Below are 20593 nucleotides of genomic sequence, written 5' to 3'. Positions count from 1 at the left end.
TCCTGGCATGGGAGTAAGCTAGCTGGATAGGACAGGAGACACTACTAGACAGGACCTGAGAGATTGCCGGACACAGCCTGTAACCACGAGAGATGCTGTCAAAAGTTACAGTCAGTGCCATGAGAGCTGACTGGACACCTATCATGGTTAAGGGAAAGTTATGTGAGAAACAGGTGAACTCTAGAAGCAGCTGAAGGGCAGGACAGAGGAATTCCAGGGAGGGGAAGCATGCATAGCCAGCACATCAGGGTGACTGCACCAGTAGTGCCAAGTACTGCTGAGATTACTGAGGGAACAGTACAAGTACTATCAAAGTTGGTTATGATTTAGCAAGACTGGAACCAACAGGGAAAACTAATTAGAGGCAGGCTGATCATTTGGGAGAAGACTGAGATGGAAGAAGCGAGAAATGAAGGTGACCACAGAAAGGGATAACAACCACCAGCGATCAGTACCTACCAGGCAGACCTGCGCTGCTCATTGCCACACCTTAAATAAGGGCAGCCAGCAAAGCCTGTTGTTCTGAGCCCATCACAACAATCAAACCTGCCTCTGCTGTCAGGAGAGCTGGAGCTGGGAGTGAGGTTTGGTGCTCTCCCTGGCAAGGGGTAGTGGGACAGAGCACCTCAGCATCACCATGTTGGTGCTTGTTCGTCCCCAACCTTTTCCTACTAGCCTTGTGAAGTTCCCTTTTATCCCTGCACTCCCATGACACTTCTGTAATGTCAAAGGAGCAGAATGTTAAGTCTTACGACTCCATTCATCCTTAACACATAAAAATAATTTCCAGAATATTCTCAGGGACAAAGTGGCCTATTTCTTATCTGCCCTGGGGAACGTCATCAAGCAATGGTGTTATGGAAAAACATTATTTGTTTTTGTATTGGCCACTCCGTAATAATTTCAGTGAAATGTTTCCATTAATGCCGATTTCCTTTTTCACAAGCCACTAAAATCCTTTGACAGTTGGGATAGAATTTCAGCAGCCTTTGAAGGAGATGGGAGAACTGGTAAAACCATGAAGCGTAAAATTCCAACATCTGAATGAAATTATTAAATATCCACCAAATAAATATTCACCAGACAAATGACAACCAAACAAGTAAATTTATGGTAAACACTAACAGAAAGTTTTATGGACTCTGGATTCACCACAAAAAATACTTCCAGAAAACCATGAGAAGTGTAGGTGATGAGTTTTTAATTTCAGTTTAGAATGTATTTTAAGCGCAAATTTGTTTCGTTTACAATATCATTGTGAAAAAAAATAATCCTTTTCTCAAATATCTAAAAATTAAAATGCACAGCAATATCTGAAATGCCCTTAGTTCTATAACTATTCATCAATTTCTTTAATTTTACTTTATGTGACTGAAATTTATCTGCAATTCCACACTGAAACTGAAGTGAGCAGTTAGAAACTTTCTGGTCATCTTCAAAATACGGGAAAAAATGTTCAATAAAGAGCATTCTTAAAGATGACTGAATGCTTTTTAAAAAAATCCTGCTGTACTTTGCATCTTAATTGAAAGTCTTTGGATCCCTGACCTGATTCCAAACATCCGTGAGTGCAACATGCCCTAATATTCTCCATGGGAGTATCACTAGAGCTCATGCCACTGTTAAAACATCCATTGAGAAGTTAAAAGGAAAAAAAAAAGTCAGAGCAGCAGTTGCTGAAAATTATCTTTACCAGTCACCACAGAATCATTTTCTCACAGACATGGCCACTGTTACATTTACTCACTCTAGAAATAATACATAGCATTTGCTAGACTACAGATGCAATAAAAAGGCCAAGCATCTGGTAACTCAGAGAATATATTCTATTTGGAATTAAATAGTTGCCCCACAACATTTTATACTCCCTGGTTTTTTATCAAACTATTACTGTTCTAACAAATACTGCATTTCAACCTTTTCTTATCAAGACACTGACATTAATTAGCTTTTGATGCGATAATGCCTTCCGTGCAAACTTAGGCATCACACCAAAAAAATAAGTAATACTGTTTTGTGACATTTGGGCTGAAAAACAAAAGTGTTTTACTATACAGACAGACAGCACTGGATTCTGCACAATCTGCTGTGTTGGTAATCTATCACTGCTGAAGATCTATTGATAGAATCACCAAAACATGCCACGTAACTCTGAAGTCCTGAAGCTGAAATCTCTCAAAAACCTGATATAAAAATAGTATGGAAAATAACATGACAGGCTATAAAGTATTTTTCATTGAAAAACTTCACAAAGACTGTCACTACTTAGATGTATGCAACTTCATTAAAATAAAATACAACTATGTGCGGCAGGAAAAGCAGAGTAAAGACTATACTTCAGAATTACGAAAAACAAAAGCAGCATTCAAACGTACTTGAGAAAATCCCTACAACTTGACAAAATAACTCAAGATATTGAAAAATTGTCTCTACTCTGCAAAGACAGTATTCTTCAGGAATGTGCAAGGAACCACATAGACTCTAATTCTGACCCAAATGTGGTTGCAGATCAGAATGACATACCAAGACATAACACAGCACACTGAAGGAACCATGACTATTATTGGGCTCAGGACTGCCAGAGAGAGAAATGTTAAAAAAAAAAAAAAGTTTACAAGTTCTTTTCTCACTTATCTACACACTCCTACACTGCAGGCACAGCTTCTGGCAGAGAGGAGCACAGAACACAGTTAGTCTCAGTTTCCTCTCACTGATGCCAAGTGGTCACTGACTTCCAGGATAATAAAGTTATAATCACATGGCAAATACTGAGGAACATAATTGCTATCTAGGCAGATCTATGAGCCTTTCCTAGATGCAGGGTCTGACCACACTCAGAAGAAAATTGAGTACTCATCATCTGCTCTATGAATCCCCCCTCTGAAACAAAAGCTGGGCATGCAACTGCAGAGGAGAACCATGGCACCATCCAGAAAGAAACCCCCTATCTTCTGGATGACTTAGGAAATCAAGATAGCAAGGTGTATTGCAGAGCTCTCAGCCCACAGCCTATGCATGGCCAACCTGACCTGTATTACACTAAAACCCTAAGCAATCACAGGTATGTGAATGAAGAACTCTCCCTTCTACAACAACAGAGCAACTAAATGTTTGCAGATGCAACCCTCCACCAGAAAGCTCGCCTACAAAGAAAAGGTTTTTAAGTCTGCTACTGCATCCAGCCAACAGATTGCATCCCAAAAGCATTGAAGCTAGAGCCGCAGAGATCCTGGATCCAAATTTGGCCAACTTCCCAACCTTGGCTGCCCTGCTGCAGTATTAAGTCTTTTATCTTGCTTTTTACTGTAAATGGTAAACAACCCTATGATGGTTTTCCCATTCACCCCAGCCATAATTTATCAGGGCACTACCATTTCAAGTAAAGTCATAGTTATCTATCCTTACCATACCAGCTTCTTTAATGAGAACTACCTGCTGTCTGTAACTCTAGACATCAGGATCAGAGGCTGCACATCAAGAGCTTTCACTGTTAAGTTACTGATATCAACATCTTGGTGGTTAACAAAGCAGTAAGCAACTTTAACTGACTTTCATCTTACTCTTTGCTACACGTACAGCTTTTTAAAATTTTTATTGCAACTCACCAAAATTTCTCTTTGTTCTTCCAGGTTTTTTAAGAAGTTTGAAAACTCGTGAAGTGATGCATCTGTAATACAAAACCAGAAAAAAAGTTGAATTATGTTGCAGAACGGCATGGCAAAATAGAGCCACTTACAGTCACTTCTTACCTACCTATGCATCTTTCATCATCTGTCTCTGCATCACCAATGAATTCAAATTTAAAGTCTCTCAGAGAATGGGCAAATTTTTTCTGGGCTGCTGAAAGGTCTGCAAGGAAAAAAAGCATAGACTGAAGGTTAAGGAATCATTTGAAGAAGGCTGGAAGATCCTCCTACCCCTAGAATAATCAACTTGTACAAGAAACTCTTAACGCAGGTCTGCCCTAAGGACATGACAAGACATCCAATATCGTCTAACCCTCTTCTGATCTCATCTGGGAATCTGTCACACCGATTTCTTTACACAAGGCTATATAGTAGAAGGCAAGCGTGATCATGTGTACAGAATTAGACTGCTTCACTACACAATTTAGGGCACAGGCCATACAAACAGATCTGTAACTACAGAATTTTAAGGCACAACACTCAGAGTAAGTTGTGCCAGTTGTCTTACTCTGCTAACCTATATTACCTAGTATATTTGTCAACACAAATACACATCTTAGGATTTTCTATATATTTTACACAGATAGCTCCGTTAGTGAAATACTTATACATAAACCAAATTTAAAAGAATTGTTGCACTGGAACAAGAAACTCTATGGAGTTAAACTATGCTAAAAGTTAAGTTAAACACACAGCATTAAAATTAATTTTTTATAATAACTGTTTTGTAATATTCCCAAAACATTTTCTTCAACACAATTTTTACCTATTAGTTGTTGACAATTTGGGGTCACAGTGCTGCACTCTTACATCCCCCAGGAAGCAATCAGACTATATTCAGCCACAATATCATAATTATAAACACTTATTAAGATTTATAAAGCTGTAAATAAGCAGTGTACGCACACTTTTCTGTTGTGCTGACATGTGCAGATTGGGAACATCACATGTTCTGGAAGGATGGAATTGCTCAATGGAAAAAAAAGGATACATGTCCTGGTACACTCCTGCCCAGTAGTAAAGGTTCTACTCACATTTTTGTTGTCAGCCAAGTTTAAGGACAATTTGAAATATTTCGTTAATCTATAATCTTTTTCTTATCACATGCAGTTCTGAAGGAGTAAGAACAACTCTTTTAACGGACCAGCTAAGCATTTTGTTCTTTAATATTAACTGAAGCTAAAAGACTACAAACTTGGGCTTTTTTTGTTGTTCTTGGTGTGGTTTTTTGTTAGGTTTTGGTTTGGGGAGGGGTTTTAAACAACTTTATGATAGGTCCTGCATCCAACACATCACGTTTTATCATGTGTCATAGTCAAGTACAAGTTTGACATACAATGCTGCACTGAAAGTTCAGTTCATCCACTTAAAAGTCTAAGTCACAAATACTCTACAAGCAGTAAGACACAACCTAAAATGGAAAAAACTCACTTTCTGTTCCTTGCCATTCCACATACCTTTCTGTTCATCCATTTCTCATTAGTCCTTTCCTCACCTATTGTGTAACAGCACCATTCCCTGTCGTACTATGCTGCCAGGTACTCAACTCCCTTTTGCAACTACTTCTAAAGCCTGTACGTCCACCCTTCAACACATGAAGTAGCAGGATGCTGCACAGGGTTGAAGGAGGATGCAACGTAAGTCCCACACGAAAGGAAACATGAGTATTTTAACTCAAATATCTTGTGGGATAAAAGGCTGTTCATAAAGCAGACAGCAAAAGAAAATTTCCTCTAGCTGTGAAAGGCTTAAAAATGAAAAACAACAAGTTTCTTAAACATCTAATGTTATGCTTATTTTTGAGCAGGGTCACAACACAAGGCTGAAAAGAGTTTATTTATGGGAGAATGGGTCCAACAACACACACTCTCCCAAATTTATTTAATTTTCTTGAATCTGATAATCCCCTACCAAAGCCCTGTCATATGAGAGCTAGCCCCATGCTAGAGAAAGGAATTGTTTATTACATTTTGCCTCATTTGTGGAGGTGAAGTATTCAAATAATTTCAAGCAGGGTACATGTTAAGAGAAGGCATGCAGCACCGCATGCACGCATCACCCCCCTTTCCCCTTGACAGACTGAAAGAGTACTAAAATACCTAAGTGTGCTATGGGCTTTGATGACCCTTTCTAGAGAAGTATGAAACCACCTCCTGCATGGCTCTATATCCCACCTCTCCACCAAAAGCCACCTCTTTGGTGATGGTGACAGCAGACAGAACCTGTGCCCACACCCCCAGTCTTTCAGTGAGAAGTCCAACATCTTTGGTCAAGTTGAGAAGGAGCTGAATCAAAACACTAAGTTTCTCACAGCATCAGAAAGCCACATCCATGCATTTCTCTCTACCGAATCTGCTAAGGGATTAGAAACTACTGACAAAAGGGCTGAGTAGGTGGTTGGAAACAGTAACCTTTTAAACATACCAGATTTGCAGAGTTCCTGTACTGAAGCCATGAAGACACATTAAATTTTTGCAATGTCTTTCCACAAATCATCTCTGAAATGTTGAAGAACTGTTCCAGAAAATTTTGGAAAGCATCAAAAGGTGGGGGGAGGTTGGAGGATTGGGACACAGAAGAATGACCTGATGGACCAAGAGAAGCCACAGATACCTGGCTATTGAACTAACACCTAGAAGAAAAGACAATGAAATAGGAAGAGACTTTCTGACAGATTTTAAGAACTTGACACTTTCAAAGGTGAGGAGTCACTGGAGCAAAATAAAAACCAATCACATGGTGCAAGATATAACTGGGAAGAAATAAACCTCCCAACTGGAAGAACACTCCAGTCATTTGGTTCAACAGACTACTGCAATGCTCAGAGTCCTACCTGTTGCCAAAATAAAGAGATTTTTAATCCTGCTTAGTCAGCAGATGTTAACTACAAGATTCATCCACCAATGTTTATATATCATCCATCAGTCTTGTCTTATTTTGGCTAAATTTACATTTAAGGTCACACTCTGTTTTCATTCCCTACGCCAAAATAGCCCTGGTCTAACATAAAACCAGCACCTTACCAGGCAGAACCACTGCTGCCCAGCTATTCACAGGAAGGAAAGAGCCTCTGGTCTGCCTCTTGCTAAACTAAAAGAAACAAACCTGAGTATCAAGTAGAGATGCAAGAAAACTTTCTCAAAAGGTCAGAGCAAGAATACTGAATTCGTTCTGCTGCAGCACAGGAAAAATTACAAGGATGATGGCTAGGCTCAAAAAGATATCATAGCCCTTGTGGGATTTCTTGCTATCTGACAAACCACAGAGACACCTGAAACCATCTGCAGTCAAACCTTCTGCTGTGGGGTAAACAGCATGAAACTGCTCCAGCCTTTACCCTGGTAAATTCCACATATCCTACAGTACATACACAGATGTTCACACAATTACAAGCGTTTATAAAACTTTATAAAAACAAACTAGATGCTGATATCATCATAAGTACTATACTCTCTTACTGTTGTGTTACAATTTAAATGCTGAGCATTGCTGCTTAAGTTAGATGTTTCATAAATGTAACTTGGCTCTCTTCCATCCTGTGTCAGAAGACCTTTACTACAGCAAAATTATTTGGCTGGCACTGACAGATACATCCCAGTATTGTTCCACATCAGCATTAGAGCTTGCAAGACCAGTATGTGCTATACAACAGACCATAAATATATACAGATTCCAGCTACATACATTAGAATAAGTCAGTACGCGGGTATGGTATGTATCAAACAGCACGGCCAGTTACGCTGATTATCTGAATAATGCTGTAGCCTACTGAAAAAACACAGAATTTACGAGGCCAGAGAGTAATTCTTTTATTCCCTTTAATCTCCACATTCTACACAGTAACACCAAATAGAAAGATACAGGAAGCAGTAATAGGGTTGTTGCCTGTTGAAAGCTGCCGCTATCATTTAAAGGGAGGAACAGGGCATTCAAGATCAAAGAGTGTTTAAATATCAACCAAACACTAACACTCTTTCCTGAATAAAATGTAATCGTGGCAAACCCATAAGGCACAGTCATTTCAAAGACACATTTTCTTAAAATAGTAAAAGAAACCAAGCATCTGCTAAATGTTTTAACCAAAAGACACATTTCCAAAAAGAGAAGGGAGGGACATAAGGACACCAGGGCTTTTAATTTGCTCTCTTTGTTAATGTTCATATCACTACAGTGTATTTTTTTCACATTTGAATGTAGCTACTTAAAAACACACCAGAAGAAATGGGAGCAGCCACCAGTTCCCCCACTGCTCTGAAACACTTCAGTAACAAGCGCTCCAGCCAGCTCGTCCTGTGCCAGACACGCTGCCAGTGCCCCACACAAATGCCTCTATATTTTTCCATTTGGATTTGGAGGAAAATATTTTTATTCCTTATCTGGGCTGAGCCAACACGACACCATTAGTTGCTAGGCAGTGGCCAGCCCTCACTTACAGCGCCAGACTCCAATTGCTCACTTTACCCTAAGATCAGTACCAACTTCAGTGTTAGCCACCTAAACTAAACCTCTTGCATGAAGCAAGACAATATTGTCTCTTAATGCTATCCTAGATCTCTTTTGCATGGCAGGCGAATTATCTGCTTGCAACAGCCCTTTGTGTTCGTGTTAATATTTTTGTACAGCAAAATACAGATTTCTACATCAAGTTTCACTTTTACTGTATCATGATGATTCTCTAAGAAGAACTGAAATTACATCGCCATTCCTTATCTGCTACTAGAAATCTCATTGACCCTAACAGACATGCTCCAGGAATGACATGTTTCTAGAGGCTTTATTTAACAGGGGTTAAAATTGTTTTGGTCTTGTTCAACAACATTCTTCTCAAAAAGCTAAAAGGTTAACAAATACTTAGATTTAACTAACAAGTTTGTCTTTGAGCTGCATTACTACATTAAGAACTAATATTAGACTTCTTGATCTATTTTCCTCGCAGTAGGCCAAGATCAGGCAAGCTACACACCATTGTGAAACAGGCAAGGACAAGCTGAGTGAGAGTCAGCCTCTCCCTTCTTCTTCCCGGGCATCAGTCTCACTTGCAAGAACTAACAAAGTAGCTTCAGAGAAACAAGAGTATTTAAAATAGTTTGTCCAAGAGCTGCAATACGGACTTGTATGATGTTTTGAGTAAAACATGTGCTAATCTCAACACTTACAAAAGCAACCCCATGTTTCTCTTCTGTGTCCCCTTTAGCAAGGTGAACAATGAATCTAATATAATCCACAACACTGAGAACATGAACAGGATTTAGTTATTACCTTAGGAAGGTGGATAAACAGGATTTACCTATCAACTTAGCAGATGCAAGCCATGTGGCAGACTCTTAAGAGCAGTAACATGTTCCAACTCCCTAAAACCAGATAAACTTTTTACTACTTATTTTTACCTGATAACTATATTGAAAAAATCATTAAAACAGAAGAAAATAACAATAAAACTAAAATACGAAGTTATTCATTCCCCTCCAAAACCAGAATAGAAATCAAGTTCAAAGACCAAAAGATTTCTGGAGTCCAGTTTTGACGATGTCACGTTGCCCACAGCAGCCCACGAGTTTCGGAAAGCTTAGCAAATTCAGGTATAAGGATTAAAAATCAACTCATTACTGACTTGTCAAGTAGCTCAACTTCCCCCCCCCCCCCCCCAGCATAATACAGTGTAAGCATATTTGGACCATCCCACACCTTCAATACAAATAAGAAAAACCACAACCTCTCACCATTTCAGTTTAATTCAACTAGCGACACAGCGTTCCGCTCCTGCTTGCCTAAAGGCACCTTTCCAGCCCCGGCTCCCGACTGGTCAACAGTTCACATCCTCCACATTCACATGCTCAGATCTGGGACAAATCTACCCCAGTTGCACCAAAGTTACGATGTGTTTTATTATTTATGAAAAACCCTCAGAAATTTGGTGTCAGAATGAAGTTACTCAAGATCAAGTTCACATGCACACGTAAATGAGTTTAAATTTTCAAAATACAACAAAAAAGAGGAAGACCTAGCAAACAGCAGCAGCAAGGAAAAGTCTTTCAAATTTCAACATAGAAGGGGGTTTGTTACCAATTAAAAAAGAAAAAGCAGCTTTGCATTTCAGCAAACAGAAAAAAGGAAATTACAAGAATAAAATGAAAAACAAACAACCCTAAGGTCATTTCTATGTAAATACAATTAATTAATAACAGTTTCAGGAATCTTAATCTCTACTGGAATTTTTCTTTCTAACTGTTCACAGATAGCAACCGATGTCGTTCTTCTGTTACATTAAAAGTACAAATTTTGTCATGAATCTCTCAACTAATGACAACAGGAAGCTAACACCTAGAAGGCAAAAAAGAAAAGCATGGTTTGATTGTCCAATCTAAGAAAAAGACAGAAAATTGAATATTGCAGAAATGAATATCATCCTTCAGAACAGTGCCTCTGTTAGGAACTGACTGGTCTTAAATGTTTCTTCCAGGGTTTGACATTCCCTATTACCAGTTTTAGCACATGCTGGGGTCAATAATTGTGGCATAATTATGTGACAAGTAAAAACAGGCTATTTAGCCTGAACAAGCCATATGTAAATGATATGGCAGATATATACTAATCTTCTCCTCGCTTCTTAAGAGTTAGAACCACCCAATTTTTGCAAGACTTCTATTCTAGAGGTTAATTCTATCATATTTTATTATTTTCCTTCTTTCAAATGCATAATCCTATAGTCTAAGTGCCACTATTCTCCACATGGATCAAAACAGGCAAGTTAAGAAAGCTTTCAGATTTTAGCAGTCGACTCCTATTTTCATAGTTATGCAAAACGTTTTAGATACCATAACCTCCAAACACTGTTTTCTCCTATAGAAAGCATGCAGCATAATAACATAAAACACACATCATATCTACCTTCTCTAGCTGTCCAACTCTTACCAGTGAAAACAGACTTAACTCATTTCTCCTCCTTCTACCCTTGCAAGTACAAGGGTACAAACTCCACATTGCCCCACATCAAGAAACAACTAATTAACAGGTTAATTACCATATATGAAATATCACAAAGTAGCATCTTATGTGGATATGGGCAAACTGCCAAATCACACTGATATTGTCTCTCGGCTGTACCACACCTTCTTGGGCTCTGGTTATTTGTCTCTTTAGCTGGATCTTTGAAATCAGCAAGCCAGCCCTACTCCACCCTGCCAAGGGAATTTTCCTCTTTGCACAACAGGCATTAGGCAAAACAGCACACTGCGAGTATCTCAGCGGAGATTAAGGCTCTCCTAGAGCATCTCCTACAGCTCTTACAAAAAAAGAGTGCATCCCTCCACCAGCTCAGATAGCGACTAAATTATTCAGTTCCACTCTTCAGGAACACAGCATAAATTACAATTCAGGAAAGAAAAAGACAAGCTACAACCCTGCCAATAAATTCACCATGGAGAAACATTCCTGCAACCACCCTGACGTAAGACCTGTATCCTAAAGACTCTGCTGAAGGGTCAGGCAGTGATGGAAGTTACTGTGGAGTACCACAAGGATAATTTGCCTTCAAAGGAATCATAACCATTTTCCTGATCCTTACAACCTCCATGTCTCTGACAACAAAAAAGACCAAAAAAAAGTAGTAAATTAGAAACCAAGAACTGAGAAAGACAAATTTGGAATGCAGAAAACTCTGAGAGCATTCCACCAAATTCACACAGTTCCCAAAGATGAAAACTAGCAGTTCAGGATTTGCTGCAAAAGTTTCCCTATATCATATTGCACCAAATGGTAGCAAGATGGACACCAACATTACCTATATAATCTGTTCTCAGAAGAAAACTCTACAGCAATCCAGAAGCAACAGCTTGAATACAAAATATCAAAATGGTTGTACCGTCAAGCTTTCACTGGTAAAATTTTCTACAATACATTCAGCTCTATAAGTAGCACAGACTGAATCAAAATTGTGAGATTAAAACATTCCTTTTCAGAGATCAGGATTTTACTATTATTAATGTAAAGATATATGAATTCAGAAGGTGACATTACATTTCTAGTAGTGAATTTTCTAGCAGAAATTTAAAACTGACTTAAGTCTTTCATAAGACAACTCTGATCACTAAATGGAACAGAAATTTCGGATGTTGTATTCCTCAATTCTAATTTTTGTCAAACACCACAGATTTGAATTTATTCATGGTTTCTTTACTCATTCTGTAGGATGACTGTGCTCCTGTTTCACAAATCATTTATATCCTAAATGAAGCTACTGAAGTCTCAAGGACAATTTGCAAACAAGCAAGCGTGTTCAGTAGCAAGAAATCAGAAGACCATACTGCTTAAGAATGAAGACTTGTGCTAGATAACTAAAAACTTTCTCCTCAACTTGGAAACACTGTAAAAGAAATAAAGTAGTTACAGGAAAAAATGCGTTTATTGTACAGACACTTATCCAACATCAGCATTCTGAATGTTTAAATTCTGGAGTATTGCCTTCTTTCCCATACTTACTTCCCACACGATAACTATAATGTTTACATAAAACAGAATATATTGTGTTGAAATATTATTTTGATTGCAAAGGAAAAGACCAATTCACTGTTGGGTTGAAGCTCAATTTTGCCATTATATTCTCCAACTTATAAAAGAGTGTCGTGGCTGGGAGGCAATCCCACATAATCAAATCTGTACTCTGATTATGGACAATGAAGCATTAACCCCTCACAGATCATCTTAAATTAAATACTTCCTGACTTCAGAGCACTTTACTTTCAAAATCCAAGTAACAGGACATATCTACCTAATTTCTTCAGTCATCAAAATTCACTCCTGGCAGTCAGGTAAAGTTGTTCCATCAACGCAGGGGGAGGACCTGACCAGGGCACAGAGATCTTCCCCTTCCAAGAAAGAGGACCGACTTCATAATTTGAAGTCTATTGTCTTAGAAAGCACACATGCGAGTGAAACTTGATGTGACTGAGAAAGTTGGAGGGGGAGCGCTGCTCAGCCTGGGATGGGAAGGCCACAGCAAACATACCAGCTAGCAGGTTTTTCACATGCCGCATCTGGTGCCCCTCAGCATGAACATCATCTCAGAGAGTTCACATCCCACAAAAAGTTTCAGCAGGATCTTTTTTTTTCCTCCACAGCAAGCAATGGGAACTGGGCAGCCAAAACACAAGGAGAGCTGGTAACCCCTCCCTAATGAATGACTAGAGCGAGTATTTTTATCATCTCTAAAAGCACATGCTGATCGACTGACAGTTTGAAATATTTTATGAAGCTGTATATCAAGTCTGCAGAAATGTCAACATTAAACATGAAAATCTTTGGGGGGAAAAAAAAAAACCATCATTCACAATGTTTCCTTTCTTCAAAATGGCAGATATCTCAAAACATTGTCACCTGTATAGAAGTACTATCTGTCTGAATTTTTGCATATGTAGACAAAAAACCAACAAGGAAATCAAAATCGTAAGATATTGTGATTTCTCCACAACAAAGCACATCTAAACACACACTCAGCACATCTGCACAGGTATAATTAGAGTACTATATGAAATGGCTACCAAATACTTTGTCATCAGCAAGATCATAAAAGGTTCATAACATAAAGTTACATTTTCACCATTTCCTCTGCTCCTGAGTCATGAAAATTAAGCAAAATTCTTCCAGTAGGCTGAGAAAGACCTTAATTAGTACAATTTTATTTTCCTAAGTGCAAGAGGATTCAAGCAGGAGAGGATGGAGGAAAACACAATGAGGAAGTGGACAAATGAGCAGCTGAGATCTATAATTCAAGAAGTAATAGCCAAGTGCCGAACCTTCGGGCTATAAATTTACTTATTTATTAAAAGGTGAGTATGAGTGCATTTTGGAAAATATTTGACAATTTAGTGCATGTCTACACCAAAAAACCTTAAAATCCAAGTTCAAAATGCAGAGAGTAGGAATTCTGGCAAGATTTGCATTAAACTCCTTTATTGAGGTATAGACTTATTTGTCCACCATAGGCAAGCCGGGGTCAATCTTCAGCATCAAGAAGGATGCGATGACCACAGTAGGCCCCCAAAGATGGAAGAGTTCAAGAATAACTTTGCTGTAGCTAGACACAGAAGTGAAATGAATCCAAGTTTTGACAGAAAAAACAGCTGGCAGCAACTGTGGTGCAGAGGACAGGCTGTACTTACATCATATATAGTTTCTAGAAAAAACACCGGACAGCATAGCAGTGGGTAGCTAAACTAGATGCCCAAATTAAAAAAAGGTTTTACTATACACTTTTCCAAAACCGTCAAATGAGGATTTTAAGTGTAAAGGAACACAACAGTTGCATGTCAAAAGGAAATTCTTCTGATAGCTCTCACATGAGCTCTATCTGGCTACACCATACTACAACTGAAGCTTCTAATTAGGTCTGACCAAAACTGTATACATACACCACAGAATATTTTCACATCTGTATATTGAATACAGGATTCCTTTAAATAAATAAAAACAGCAGAAAGCACTGAAATACATGAAACTTGAAAGAAAATGAGCCTCCCACTCCCCTTTCACTGTTCTCACTGTTGCTTTTTTAAAGTTGTTACTAGAGGAAGCCCTAATCCTCCAGCATCATTTCACCTGCCAGCTTCTCTGATTGTTGCAATTTCTTTGCCTGGGCAGAAGAATAAAGTATTGCTCCTGCCATCAATAACCTTGCCAGGAAATATTTATTTAAATATTCAACTATGTAGTGTAGTATATGACAAAAGAGAAACTTCACCCATCTCTGGCCTGGAGAGTTGTGCAATATTTGAATTCTACGCGCAAAAAAATCCCGTAATCCTTCTCGCAGTTTCAGATTAGAAATTTTACAAGAGGCCAATGAACTAATTACAGGATATTACTGTGTACGTAAGAGAGACGCACAGTCAAACTTACTAACTCTGATTAGGAAAAAACCTTTGACCTTAAAGTTTCTAGCACACCAGTATGCAAAAGCCTCACTGCTCTAGGATTTCAGTACATTTCTCTGACATGAGTTTCCAATCTGGCCATCGGTGGCAACTGATTCCCAAATCAAAGGTCACCAAATGATCAAAAAACAAAATAACTGAGCAAAAGCAATTTAGGATAGTCAAGAGCAACCACCATATCCTCATAAGGAGCACAAGGCATGAAAGAAACATCTTGCAATCCTACACAGCTATACTAACATAACTTAGAAGCAGGAAACAAAGCCACTTGTTTAGTCTTCTAGTGCAACTTTCATATTTCATTGTTTTCAAACAAAAGGAAGACTTACAGTATATCACACAGTAAGACTCTTTTTAAGATTACTTACAGTCTTTATGCTTTGACACAAGAATTAGCTTAAATTTACTATCTCAGGTTTAGAGAAAAGTCAAGCTGGTTTTGTTTCTAAATGAGCATAATGTGTATAGTTTCAGAGTGAAAGTACTAGCCTATAAAAAACTTTTTTGATTTTTCCATAACTTAACTGTTTCAGCTGCATTACTATGCACTCTGCATTTCTGACATAAGACGTTCTCACAAGAAAGAGCGTAATGCAGTTTCTTGCATAAGTCGAGCAATACTGCGAAAGTATTCACAACCTCCCTTAGAAACTACAGTATTTCCTGCACTGGAAGTGACTATTCTCACCACTTTGATGATAGGAGGAAGACTTTATATAATAGAGTAGGAGTACAGAAGTTCAGTACTTGGTTCAGTAGTGTTTGAGTTTCACTGATGGAAGCTGAGGAAAGAAGTGAGCCAGCATTTCTAAAGAGTTTTATGAAATGTTTGGATTAGTGAAGTTTCTATTACCATTTCTGGGGTTGAGTTATTACTAAGCTTTGGAGAAATTGTTTATAAAAATAGGAAGTACTGATTTTTGCTTTGCCTCTCTTCCCTGGACCCAACAACAACAGTTATATGCAAGTACTGTCCCTGCTTATCATCAGCCAAAGGATCCACAACGCTGCCTTGCTAGCACAGACATATTTAGAGGTTTAACTGTTCAGAGCGAGTAAGAAGTGGACAAAAGGGGAGCAGAAGACTAAAGCTGACCCACGACCACAAATGTTGTCAAATTAAAAATCTAAGCATGGGTTCCCTCCTCTAAAACAAGACAAAATGAGAAAAATCCATTCTACCAGCCTAACAGCTCAAATGAGGAGCTGTTTGGACAGTGACAACTTGTGGTACAGAAGCACAGAATCATCTAGGTTGGAAAAGACCGTTAAGACCATCAAGTCCAACCATAAACCTTACACTGCCAAGTCCACCACTAAGCCATGTCCCTAAGTGTCATATCTACGTGTCTTTTAAACACCTCTAGGGAGGGTGACTCAACCTGGGCAGCCTGTTCCAGTGCTTGGCAACCCTTCTGATGCAGAAATTTTTCCTAATATCCAATCTAAACCTCCCCTGGCACAACTTGAAGCCATTTCCTCTCATCCTGTCATTTGTTACTTGGGAGAAGAGACCAACAGCCAACTCACTACGACCTTCTTTCAGGTAGTTGTAGAGAGCCAGGAGGTCTGCCCTTGGCCTCCTTTTCTCCAGGCCAAACAACCCCAGTTCCCTCAGCCGCTCCTCGTTAAGACTTGTGCTCTAGACCCTTCACCAGCTTTGTTGCCCTTCTTCGGACACGCTCCAGCACCTCAATGTCTGTCTTGTACTGAGGGGCCCAAAACTGAACACAGTACTCGAGGGGTGGCCTCACCAGTGCTGAGTACAGGGGGACAATCACTGCCCTAGTCCTGCTGGCCACACTATTTCTCATACAAGCCAGGATGCTGCTGGCCGCCTTGGCCACCTGGGAACACTGCTTTATGTACAATACTCACAGAAGAACCCTAGATTTCAAGGATGTTGGCTGAAATTACTACAATACAAATAAGGGATGATAAATTATGCAACAAGCTGAAGGGAATGCTTCAGCTTTCACCAGTGAACATACTGTATCTGTACAACACAGGGAATTACACACACCATGTACACCTACATACACAGAATTGTTCTATAGAGAAAAAAACCAAATCACTTAAAATCAGCTTAGAAGAAAAAAGAGGGTACGCCACACCTTCTATGATAGTTATCTTGCAATAGGATCATGCAAGAGCACTACCAACAAATCTACCTGGAGAAATGCTAGTTAGCAAATCAAAACCACAAGACACTTCTGGCTATTGAGAATAACCCTTAAGACAACCTCAGGTTTGACAACTGTGAAAAACCTCTTAAACCCAAAACCAGAGCTGAAAACAAGCAGGAGACTAGTCATCAACATTTTCTAACATCTCAACCTCAGCAGTGCAGAACAAGCCCATTTACCAGGTAGCCGGGGCTTGCCAGGGAGGCAGGCTCTGAGAAAAAACTACTTGGTAGCCTAGCATCTCACACCCCGCTGAAGGTAAAGGGCACTCGCCACCCTCCCACCAGACCTTACCACACCTAAGTTGTGCTGTAACAGCTTTTTTAAAACTGCATAGGGAGAGAACCACCACAGCAAGTCACCCACCCAGATATCCAGTTCCTGTGCTGTTCAGAGCAGTGACCAAACTGATGCCACAGCTGCTGGGCCAATAAGGAGCAGCAGGAAAACAGCTGCTGCCATTTATTGAAGGGAGTATAACTGCACCATTGCTAAGCCAATCTGAAGCACTTTGTCTAAAGGGGCTCTACAAGCAGCTACTGCCAGGCCCTACCACAATGAAGAATTTATAGCCTAAAATTTTCTATTCCTTTTCTTCAAATTCCCAGTCCCACAGAGACCAGATTTGTTCTGGAGAGGTATGAAGTAAGATTTACCAAAACTCATCACTTGAAATGTCATGCTGAAATTACATATGAAGAGATCATTGCTATTCTATGCCATACAGCTGGCAGTACATGCTTTAGTACTTCAAATACAACATTTACTTTGTTATCAAGGAAACAATGAAATACTTTGCAGCATTATACCACAGCAGCACTTTCTGAGGTTTGGGGATGAAAGCCAGGAGAACTTATAATTCCTTCTCTCTGACATCTTAGGAAAATTCAAAAAATCTATTATTCAACTGGGCTCAGACAGCATTGGGGATAAAAGGGTGGTCTGTCTGACTGCCGGCTGAGCACTGAATATTCATCAGCGGCATATGTCAATTATTCAACTTGAGATTGTAGGATAAACACTGCATGTCTATCATTCTGCACTCCAGCTGTACTGACTTAATAGCTCAAGCTTTAACACTCACTGGTACAAACTGTCCTGGCTGCTCACAAAACTTTAAATGTGCATGCCTTTTAAATCAGATTATTTATTCACACATCAAGCTTGGAAGCAAACAGAAAACAATCAGGATGATAGAAGAAAGGAAAGTAATTAACTAACAATCCCTGACACCAAACAAACAAAAAAAATTTTTAAAAGGCACCAATGTGAAATATTATGACAACTGTGGGGTATAATTGCCTGACGAGGTCTATGTTTTGCCAGGCTGATAGGGAAGGCTAAGTAGCCGTCCTGTTTGTTCTGTCTCTCCAAACATTACCAAAAAAACCCACCAAAAAAAAAAAAAACAACCCGCCACGGAAAACATTACCAGTTAAAATAGTCATTCAACTTACCCAACCGCCATGTGGTTCACCTCAGTTTATGCATTTAGAGGACAAAATCAACAAGAAAGCAATTTGTGAGACTTCAATGAAAGGGGGTCTTTTGTAAACTGTCTCTAAAATAATAACCAGAATTAAACAATTAGTTTTCTGTGGATCCCACTAAAGAGATGGTGCTTAAATACTTTCCAATCTCTGGTTCCAGGCAAATCAACAGACTTTCAGTCTCAAGTGACCAGCCTATGTCTTTTGCAACAGAAATGTAGGTGACAAGAGTGCTACCTGGAAACTACTGATCTCTGCAAATACAATAATCATAGGCTGTTAAGGAAAAACATGCACTGAAGTTGTTTTAGTTTGGTTTTTTAAACTTTTTTTCAGTATATCACAGGCCTTTATAAAATAAACACTTTGTTTTTGAAAGCAAAGTCACTTTGAGTCGCAGATTCTCAAGTGTCTAGAGGAAAAAGAATTAGCGGGGTAAACTGACCATATACCAGGAACCTACGATCCAGAAACCCCAGTATAACAGCAGTAGGATCATGGGGATCTCTGTGCAAAAGACAGGCACAGCAGAAAAACCTAACCTAGCAAAGCCACATTTAAGACAAACTTCAGGGACTTGAATACTAACACCCATGCTGGGACACTCTAGTTATTGCATGCCTCTCTTTTTTTAGGGAGATTAATTTTATTTCTTTTAGTGTTTTCTTTAAAGGAGAAAAAATTAGATGGGAGAACATAATTTAAAATAAACTAGGAATTAGCCTGGATGGTAGAAAAACCCCCTTTCTCCTTTTTTAAAGCTAATTAGCACAAGTGACAAGAATGGTCACAGAGGCAGAACAAGATATATATTACTGAAAGCATGTAGAAGTACATAGGAAGACTGGTTAATGTTGCTACAGAGTTACATATAAAAATTAAAAGGAACCTGAACCTGGTGATGGGGGGGGGGGGGGGGGTGTGTTTTGGTTTTGTTTGGTTTTTTTTAGTTCTCTCCCTTCTCTTTGACTTTTTAAGTGAAAAAACCTGTCTTTCGTAACACAACCCAACACCCCTTGATTTCTCATAAGTTTCATATTACATTGATTCCAGCTGCAAAACCAAAACCTTTAACAAATATTTAAAGTTTCCTATCAAAACGCACAAATTAACTGAGATAAGAGTCATCTGAGCAGTGAAGAGCACCCTAAAATTAACCCCACATTTCAACAGATATGGGAGTAGCAGAGTTATTGGACAACATAAGATACGTATTTCCCTAAATTAGACCTTTCAATTTGGCTCCTTCAGTAGCCTGTTCCTTCCCACACTCAAGGGAAAAAGAAAACCTACAACTCAGGCTAACATGAAAGAGGCACAGACTTTCCGTACATTCAAGGCCATAAGCTGAAAGCAAGAGAGCGAAAGACAGACTGATTGCCAGCGCAGTGATTATGCAGCTAAGTCAAGTCACAGGACAGTATGGGTTTTAGCTACAAATCAATATTTCCCCCCTTCTTTAAGCACCTAACATAGTATTAGAAAAGATGCAATATCAAAAGTTACTTTTCCGATGGAAAACACATTTCTTGTCCTACAGAACTGAAACAATGATACTCTCTTCCTCTCCTCCCTCAAAGATAAAACTCAAAAGAAAGCATTACAACTACTTGAACAAGTTCTGTAGCTAGAGAAACAGCAATCGTAACAGCATGCATAAAAACGTTCCCTCGGGTTTTGGTCTCCTGTCTCACCACAGCCATGCCCAATCTTGCTCAGCAGACAACAGCTATCAAGGTGACCATCTGGGATGCAGAATACAAACTAGGGATTTAATCCCGCCCTGCCTTTCCAAGTGCACTGTAATCTAAACACCTTTGTTTTAAATACACGCACATGAGAGGCATGTGTTGTATGTAGAGTTACATAGACAGTTATTCCGGCTGGACATCCTGCTATGCTTTCCACATTAAAAAACAAAACCAAAATGAAACAAAACAAAGAGAAAGAGAAAGAAAAATCCTCCAGGAGACTCTGCAAACATTTCACAGCTGGTGTCCTTAATGAAAGATAACCATGTATTAGCACAGACTTGAAAAGTCTGTTCTTTCCACCATGAATGGATGCAGTTTGATCCAGCCACAACTCACAGCAGATTCCGCTCTTCAACTGACAAAGCCTCGTCCTGAAATTCTGCTGGTATTTCTCACAGGCAGTTTCAGACAGCTAACTGGAATAATCTATGCAGAACATTTTTGGCTTTGGCAACAGTTTACTTTGTGTGTCTGGAGCACCACCTTTACAAGAAAGCTTCCAAGCACTTGGAACAACAACTACACATTGTTGTTACAGAGCAGTAACAC

General features: G+C 39.1%; 1 protein-coding gene across 3 annotated transcripts in view; it reads right to left on the bottom strand.

Moving 5' to 3' along the window:
• The window catches only part of ARHGAP10 (Rho GTPase activating protein 10), a 153551-nt gene that overhangs the window by 105549 nt on the left and 27409 nt on the right, over window positions 1-20593 (bottom strand). For all 3 annotated transcript variants that reach the window (XM_075751268.1, XM_075751269.1, XM_075751267.1), the window contains exons 2-3: window positions 3754-3849; window positions 3606-3667 (exon numbers count right to left, since the gene is read on the bottom strand). In XM_075751268.1, coding sequence (XP_075607383.1) covers window positions 3606-3667; window positions 3754-3849 — 158 coding nt within the window. The remainder of the gene's footprint in view (window positions 1-3605; window positions 3668-3753; window positions 3850-20593) is intronic.

Source organism: Balearica regulorum, chromosome 4, assembly GCF_011004875.1.
Source record: "Balearica regulorum gibbericeps isolate bBalReg1 chromosome 4, bBalReg1.pri, whole genome shotgun sequence".
NCBI lineage: Eukaryota > Metazoa > Chordata > Aves > Gruiformes > Gruidae > Balearica > Balearica regulorum.
The sequence above is the reverse complement of the archived record's forward strand: the minus strand, read 5'-3'. Positions and strand labels throughout refer to the sequence as shown.